General features: G+C 45.6%; 1 protein-coding gene across 1 annotated transcript; it reads left to right on the top strand.

Moving 5' to 3' along the window:
* Positions 1 to 7379: 7379 nt before the first annotated feature.
* On the top strand, positions 7380 to 8462 carry A4GALT (alpha 1,4-galactosyltransferase (P1PK blood group)). Its single transcript, XM_009980251.2, has one exon. The coding sequence runs from the start codon at positions 7380 to 7382 to the stop codon at positions 8460 to 8462; it is 1083 nt and encodes a 360-aa protein (XP_009978553.1).
* The last annotated feature ends 258 nt before the right edge of the window (positions 8463 to 8720 follow it).

Genomic DNA, 8720 nt, shown 5'->3' on the forward strand with positions numbered 1-8720 from the left:
TGGAAAGGCCACCATGTTTTCCCCCTTTGGCTGCGGTCATGTGAATGGCTTCATGCAAACTGACCTGCCTCTGCTTCCATGCAATCTGTAGCACGGGGGCAGAACCAAAGGCACGGCTCTAGACACAAGTCTTTTGTTCACCTTTCTGCAGCAGGCTGCCTTATTCAAAGTATTTGTAGAGACCTCTCTTGACCATAACTCTCCACAGCACATAGTAACAATTCAGAGCATCTCTTCCTATTTACTGTTCTTGGCAAATGTGCTAAACTTGAAAGAGGGAAGGGACAAAAGTGGAAGGGACAGTGCAGAGCAGTGTCATGTATCATCTTTGGACTGAAAGACGTCAAAGCAATGTGTGCAGCAGTTCATGTAGTCCGTAGATCTGTTTTGTTCCTATTTTGTTCTTGATGAAAGCTTCGCAAGCTTTAAGTTTCCATTGTGCTTGAAAGGAAGGAAATGCATATCTCTAGCTGCTTTGAAACACAGTAACTGGGAACTGATTTATGTAAACTTTCAGCAGCTTTTTTTTTTTTTTTTAGTATACTTAAAGGTGCCCTAACACCAAATGTATTTGATGGGAATTACACACTCTGGTTATTCTAAATTCCCTTAGCTCTAGATTCAAGCTTAATATATTTAATTTTGATGCATCAAATGTTACTTAAAAGTCTATCTTGACAATTCTCCTTTGATACTCGTTTGAGATTTAAAGATTTTGTGTATTTTCTTGTGACTTAACTTTCCAGTGGCTTTTAGAGGGAAAGCTGTAGGTGCACCTCCAAAAAACTTGTCATGGCCTTCCAGAAAAAACAAAAGCAAGAACTAAAACCTGTCAGTAGAGAGGAGTGGAATTATTGATTTGACCTTCTCCATGAAGCAGCAGCAAAAAGACTCTGGATCTTTTCTAATGTTAATCTGAGAAAACATCCTGGACTCAGGGAGCATATTTAACAAAGCATTTAAAACCAGCACTTTACCTGACCCATGTAGAAATGCTCTGAACTTCTATTATATCACCTTGAGTGAACTGCAGCCCTGTCTGCCTTGTGGAAACTCTTGAATGGCGTTCTCTGTGCATTGCTGAGCCAACAGCATATTGCTTCAGCCATGGTTCGCTAACCATCGGGGCTGAAATAGAAGGAGGTATCTGGCAGCATGTGAAGGCCACTTTGTGGGATGGATGTTGTGATGAACGGTGTGCCACTTCCCACCATCATGCACAGAAAGTACTATACTAAAGGTACTTTAAAATAACAAGCAAGTTTATTCCTTGGTGTGTGCACCACAGTAAACAAACTCAACGGATGTATCCCCTGCCCCGTGGGGAAGTGCAGGCTGGTTTCTGTGAGGGAGGACCCGGCTCTTGACTCTTGCTGCTAAGTCATCTCTCTGATGTCCCAGTCTTAAAGCGCCTCTTTCTGACAGGGTCAGGAAACTCCCTTGCTCAGAGCTTATTAATTATTTGCTTTGCTTTTGAGGCACAAAGCACCTCTAAAGTAAAATCATGAGTGTATTTTAAGCAAACGCAGCTGATGTTTGCATTGGCGTGGCAGTCGTTTCTGTGCTTGTGGTCATTTCCTTTTGCTTTGTTTCATCCATTGAAATTATTAGATGGGACTCCAGTGGTGTATCACCATCAGCTGTCTTGTAGCTTCAGATAAGACTTCAGCAGACGTGGCAGGAAAAAAGGGTACTTTAGTGCTAGCTCTAGAGGTGCTTGTACTGCCTTGGAGGAGCCTGTGGTTTATCTGCTGCACCTGTTTACTACTTGAGATATTTTTCTCCTATTCAGCTGCTGAGTATCTTTAAAAGAAATCACACTGGGACATTACTATTTCCTCGCTGTTCATAAGGGAGAAGTGTTGAGGGAGAAGTAGTGCTCTCTTAACTACTCTCCCTCAGATTTGTGCTTCAGTTGAGCTGTTCTGTGGAAGCTCAACCATCAGAGAAGCTTCACATTTATTTTGTAGGTGAAATGTTCTGCCTCACATACTTGAGGAAATCCCCTCCTTTTGTTGGAAAATTCTCCTTAGGTTGGTTTAGCTACAACACAAAGCCTTGCTTCTGGAGAAGGACGTACAGGTGGGTGGTAGTGCTGGGATATTCTTACCTTCCTGCTTAAGTGGTAGAGAGTCATTTGTCATGTGCTAAAGAGACGTTTAGGGTAAGGTGTTGACAGGCTTGAGCAAATTATGAAAAGAGTTCTCAGGAACATGAAGCCATCAATAAATTTTTGGCAAGCCCTTTGCATTGCAAGTAGGTAAATGATGGCGCATCACTTACGGTCATTCGTTTTCTTTGTTTGTTTAAAGAATTGTACCGGGAACTTTTGGAAGCAGATGTTACTACAAAGGAAAGTAAATACTTGAGTCATTCGGGAAGTTGTTAACCCTGATCACCTAACGTGTTTTATAACCAGTTTTATCTTCACTAGGTACTGAGGAACGTTTTCCAGTTGGTAATTCAACATCCGTATCTTGATTTCACCCTTACAGGGGAAAAAAAAAAAAAAAAGCTAGAGACTTCTCTGTATTTAAACATTACAAAGTACTCTGTTAGGCATAACTGGCAGAGTTTGGGGAGCTGGGGGCTGCAGGGCTGACCTGTGTGGAAAGGGGCTATGAGCTGCTCTGAGCCAGTTCCAGCTGGTTCCAGCCACCTCCAAAACAGATGAAAACAGCCCATGGCACACCAAAACTGCAACCAGTTGGAGCAGCACGCGGTGCCTCTGCTCGAATGTATCTAAGAAAGGGCAGTAGCTGCCAGGGACAGGAGTCACAGAAAGGAGACATAAGATGAGACACAAAAGGACACACATGAGGACAAACATGGGAGGACATGTGAGGATGCAAAAAAGGAGATGTGAGGAGTCACAAAAAAGGACATGAAAAGTGGCATGGGGCAGGAGGCACAAAAGGACATGTTTGAGGACAAATAAATGGAGATACAAAAGGAAAGATGTGAAAACACACAGGAGGAGATGTGAGAGGAGATACAGGAGGACATGCAAAGGGAGATGTGAGGGGATATGTTAAGAGACATGTTTGCAGCAAAAGGAGGAAGAAGGGGAGGAGACATGTGGAAGGGGACATTGTTGGGAACATGGCTGGAGATCCTCTCTTGGAAGGAGGTGCTCTGTGTTGGAGGAGGTACCTCTGAGGGACTATGACCCATTCTGGGGCAGGGACACCCCTGAGGATCTGCGGCCTGTGGAGGACCCACGCTGAGACAGGGACACCCCTGAGGGATTGTGCCCCATGGAGAACCTGTGCCAGGACAGGTACATGCCGAGAGACTGTAGGCTGTGGACAACCCATGCTTGGCCAAGGAGCAGTGGGGGAAAAGAGACATGCAAGGACCAGCCAAAAGAAACCGTTACGCACTGACCCATAGCCTCCTGTGACGCCTGTTGCCTCACCAAAGGAATTGGGACAGACTGAGTGAAACCCACAGTGAAAATAAGGGAAGTTGAGAATAGGAAGGAGGGAGGAGAGGTGACAGTGAAGATGAGCTTGGGGAAAGAGGAGCAAAGGTTTTTCCTAAAGTCTTTGTTTAATTGTTGATTGGTCATCTTCCTCCCGCCCCCTCAGTACCTGAATCAGTAATTAAAAGTTTATGTTAATTTGTAATAAATTAAATTAAGTGAATTTCTCCAAGTCAAGAATGTCTTGCGTATGACTGTACATTAATTATGCTGGGATGTAAAGTGGTTTAGCAATGACATGGCCAAACAGTACAAACCCCATGTGGATGTAATATGGGTAGAGTTTCCCCCCTCCATGTGTGAGACTGGCATAACCTTGTATTGCTACGTTGGCACTTTGGCATTTTTCCAAGTTCAGCTTTCGAGAAAAGGGCCAGCACCAGCCAGTCCCAGGCGGTCACAAGTGGTGATCTTTGAACAAGCTGTGCAGGCAAAAGCTTTAGAACAGAAGCAGTTTTATTTGCAATCCCTGATATTTAATCTGTAAAAAATTTATTGTGGGTAGAGCTGGAGTAAATATTTGCCATCGATGTGCTATTTCTGCAGGGTGCAGTTGCATAGCTGTCTTTTTTCCGTCCCTGTCCCCAAACTCTTTGCTGGTGCAGTACTACTAGCCTAGCAGTAACTATACCGTGTACTCCAGGTGTAATGTGGTAAAAAAAAAAATAAAATAAATCTCAATCGCTCACTCTTTTTTCCTTCCAAACACAAGTGGAGTGATGGAGAGAAGAGAGAGAATGGAGGGAGGGGAGATGGCAGGGTCTTGACATTTCTTGCTACTATATGGAAAGAAAGTGTGTGTTATCCTCTTAGAATCTGAAGGAAAGCAGAGGGTATGGAGGGGAAGGGCAGCTCACCGTGATGTGGCCATTCCCAGGCACGCCACTGCCAGCTGCCACCAGCCGCATGATGTCTCATTGTCTACGGGTAGAGTAGAAACACCCCAAAGTGATCTCTCTGAGAGACTGAAGATGTGTTCAGAAATCACAGGATGATAAGGCTTTTCTTCAAATGGAGGGAAAAAAATGAGATATAAAAGAATCTCAATGGAGATTTTTCTTTTTTTCAACTGGAGAATGATTAATCTGAAATGGAAAATTGTTATTAAGCTGACCCGTAGCCATCTGCAGCAGGCATAATGTAGTCCTCTATTACATTCTGCACGGTTTTTGATTTGTCTCACAAAACTTCTGCTTTTACTGTTGGATTATATTGATTTTATTTCTTTTAAATTATGCAAACTTTTACCAAAAGGGAAACAGGGGTTAAAGCAGAGAAGACACTAAAATGTTTTGCTTATATTTTTTTTCTTTAAAGTGTATATTCCTTGTGAAACCTTACTGATTTATTTTTCTTTATTGAGAGCCTGGCTCCACCTGAACTATGCAGGCTTTGAGGAAAGCATTGGCACATTGACAGCTGTGCCCTTTAATTAAACTGTGAACTGTCACACCTTATTTCAGTTGGTTAAAAGCTGTTGGACTTTCCAGAAAATGAACTCAGCTCTACTCTTCCATCTGCTGCAACGTATCTCTTTATGGTTAAATCTACGCCTTGGACTGTAGAGATCTAAACTTGAGGGCTGGCCAGGACAGTCACGCTAGGCTTGTAAAAGCAGAAATAGCACCATGTATCCCGGTTCAAATGCCGGACAGGAGGGTATATAGGTGTCCCCCTGCACTGGAGTGTACTGCTGGAGAAGGTCTGGCTCTGTGCGTAGAATACATGGGAAAATAGGAGAATGTGTCTTTTAAAGATGACTGCTGTACTGAAGGCTTAATAGTTGTAATGTTTGATTCTCTTTCACAAAATGTGGTTTTAAAAGGTGAAAGAAGGGGAAAATATGATTTTTTTTTTTCCTCCAGTGAAGGAAAGTGTTAAGTACTTTAAGTCTAGAGATTTAAAGAATTAAGAGCATGGTCAAGAGCAGAGGTGCTGTGTGAAGGAACATAGTAAACACTACCATTTTGTGGAGCTTTGTAGCAAATATGGGGCATAGGATGGTTATTGAGGAATAAATGGAAGGGAAAGAAGTACCATTCTGGGAACTGGCACCTTTGGACAGGAACAGATGATAGCACTGGGGTTTTAGATGGGTGCTCAGTTTTGGGGAAGGCTGGCAGGTGGTTCTCCTCTGGGGAAATGAAACACCTCAGAAGCAGCTGTCCCACTCACTGTCAGGTGTCAGGATCATTAGTATGGCAGCAAACTAGAGGACAAAAGAGAATCTAAAATCCTAGTATCTAGGATTCTTCTTGTACATATCTGATTCGAAAATAATGGACTGATGAAGATAAAATGGAATAAATGCTGTATTTCCTTACAAGTGGCAAGCACAGTATGCATCCAGGGAAGTAAGGGCCAGTTTTGATTTGTGATAAGCGAAGGGAGAGGTTTGACCGTGGTTTGATATTGAAGGAGAGTAATCTTTGCTAGAGGACAATATATCATACCAGATCCAACAGCCCAGGAGAGGTGAGACTGCTGCTGCTCCTTGTCCAGACAGTAGCGAGGCTGAAGATGTATTCAGCAGGCACAAAGAACACATATACACTACATGTATATATATACATATACATGGCTGGCTGCACGGATTGCAGGTGGACACTCAGAGCACCACTATGACCATAGGCAGCACCAACAGCCTCATCCTGCTTCCCTCTCTGACGGGACAGGATGGAAGTCCACAAGTGAGACTCAGTTATGTGTTCCGGGCTGTTGGATCTGGTATGATGTATGTCTTCTAGCAAAGATTACTCTCCTTCAATAACAAAGTGTCCCTAAGGGTCAGCTCTGGGTGCAAGAGCACCTGTGTGTCTCTGAGGGTGAGAGCACACTCGTGAGTCCACTCACGCTCCTGCATCCCGGGCCACTTTGCATACTCACAGGCTGGTCCACTTGGTCTTTGCTAGCCATTGCATGCTTGCACACTCACATTCACTTCAGTTGCTGGCACTGCTGACACGTGGGCCCTCTGACCTCAGTTGCTGCATTCACACCTCGACACGCATGTGTGCACACAAAACAGAAAGCCCTCACCCAGGAAAGAGTCAGAAATTTACTAAGAAGACAAGAGAAACTATGCTGATCAGGTGCAGGGCACAGCCAGGCAAGCCTGCTGACCAGCAAGCTATTTACTTTTGTCTGGCCCTTTTTATCCCCTTACACCCTCTTGTTCCTCCCAAAAATCACCTTAACCCCTCCCTTGCCCCACGTTTGGTTCCTTTGCAAAATATCTCATAATAAGTCTTGTGTGATTCCAAATTGTTCTTCCCCTGCACCCCATAATATGTCCCACACCTAGGCAGTGACCTCCTTAGTCTGAAAGGTCATCTGGAGAGCTGTGTCTGATGACTGTGGTGATGAGTTTCATGCCTGGACACCGGAGTTGAGGCTCTGCTGGGACAGCCCTGGGAGTGGCCCAGACAAGGTGCCAGTTCCTCTGGAGTCCTTAATCTGGGATCCCCCTTGCCATTGTGCTCCTCTGAGAGTGGGCAGATGGACCTTTGATGGGTGGATGGCCTCTGGGATGGGCCTGGGAGCAGCACAGTAGGACATATTTGTGCTTCCCCTCCTGCCGTTGCCCCTCTGAGCTTTTTGTGGGTGTGCAGATGAGCATCTTCCCATGACCTCACAACCTGAACATGGGCTGTGGTTTCAGTTGGGGCCCTGTGGGCACTGTGACAGCATGGAGAAGCCAGGATACTTTTTTAAGGATGACCAAATGGCGTAATTCAAGCATGCTGGCATGAAGGAGAGTTCAGCATGCAGCTCTGCCATTGTACTGTCCTGAGGCTTGTGGTCTGTTGCCTTCCCTGTCATTGTCTTTTTTTTCTTTCCTCCCCTTCAGATCACGACGATTGTCTCGGGAGAGCAGGCTCTGACGGGAGCGAGAATGCTCAGGATGCCCAACTGCCTGCTAAAACTGACCAAGGTGGTGCTGAGCCACAAGCTCAGGGCTCTGTTTATCCTCGCCTTTAAGTTCATGTCTTTTGCCTCCATCATGTTGTACTGGAGAATTGCAGAGGACCCTAAGCGCAGAGGCCAGGTCTACAGCTTGCCTGTTGAAATCCACTGTGCTCATTCTGTGCCTTCTCCTCCCCACGCCATTGCTGGTGGGCCCCCTCCTTCCCCAGGGGATGTGTTTTTTGTGGAGACTTCAGACAGAACTGACCCCAGTTACCTGTTCATGTGCTCTGTGGAGTCAGCGGCCCGAACGCACCCTGGGACAAGGATCATGGTGCTCATGAAAGGCTTGGCAAACGGGAATGCCTCGTTACCCAACCACTGGGGCTTCTCGTTGCTGAGATGCTTCCCCAACGTGGAAATCCGGCCCCTGGACTTGCCAGAGCTTTTCTCAGGGACGCCTCTGGCAAAGTGGTACTTGCAGGCTCAGCAGCGCTGGGAGCCTTATTTCTTACCCATCTTGTCTGACGCCTGCAGAATTGCCATCATGTGGAAATTTGGTGGCATCTACCTGGACACAGACTTCATTGTGCTTAAGAACTTAAAGAACCTCACCAATGCGCTTGGTACTCAATCCAAGTATGTACTGAATGGGGCCTTTCTGTCCTTTAAACCCAAGCATGAGTTCATGGAACTTTGCATGAAGGACTTTGTGGAGAACTACAACAGCTGGATCTGGGGGCATCAGGGCCCACAGCTCCTAACGCGTGTCTTCAAGAAGTGGTGCTCCATTAGGAGTCTTCGGAGCAGTACAAGCTGCAAAGGAGTGAGTGCTCTGCCCCGTGAAGCTTTTTATCCCATTCGGTGGCAGGACTGGAAGAAATACTTTGAAGTGGTCAGCTCCTCAGAGCTTTACCACCTCTTTAATAACACCTATGCAGTGCACGTATGGAACAAGAAGAGCCAAGGAACAAAGTTAGAGATCACATCCCAGGCTTTGCTGGCTCAGCTGCATTCTCACTTCTGCCCTGCCACGTATGATATCATGAAGAAGGACTCTGAACGGTGGTGACCCAAGGGTCAGCACTCTTGAGATGTTGCCAGGAGCCTGCAACTCGCCAGCTGTTCCGTCACAAATGAACTTTCTTTTGAAGTGAAGTGATGGGAATGGAGGATATGTCGTTTATGGAGCGTAGGTGGAGCTTGTAGCTTCAGCCAATGTCTGTGCAGCTCCTTGTCTTGACTTTAACTGCCTTCCAGCAACATTTTGTTTCTCTGCAGGACCTTTCTTCTGCTCTGCTTGGTCAGGTTGAGAAATCTCAGGAGGGGA

Source organism: Tauraco erythrolophus, chromosome 4, assembly GCF_009769465.1.
Source record: "Tauraco erythrolophus isolate bTauEry1 chromosome 4, bTauEry1.pri, whole genome shotgun sequence".
Lineage (NCBI taxonomy): Eukaryota > Metazoa > Chordata > Aves > Musophagiformes > Musophagidae > Tauraco > Tauraco erythrolophus.

What these genes read in the sequence shown, in the direction of transcription:
- A4GALT (XM_009980251.2), top strand. Translation starts at nt 7,380, where the DNA reads ATGCTCAGGATGCCCAACTGCCTGCTAAAACTGACCAAGGTGGTGCTG.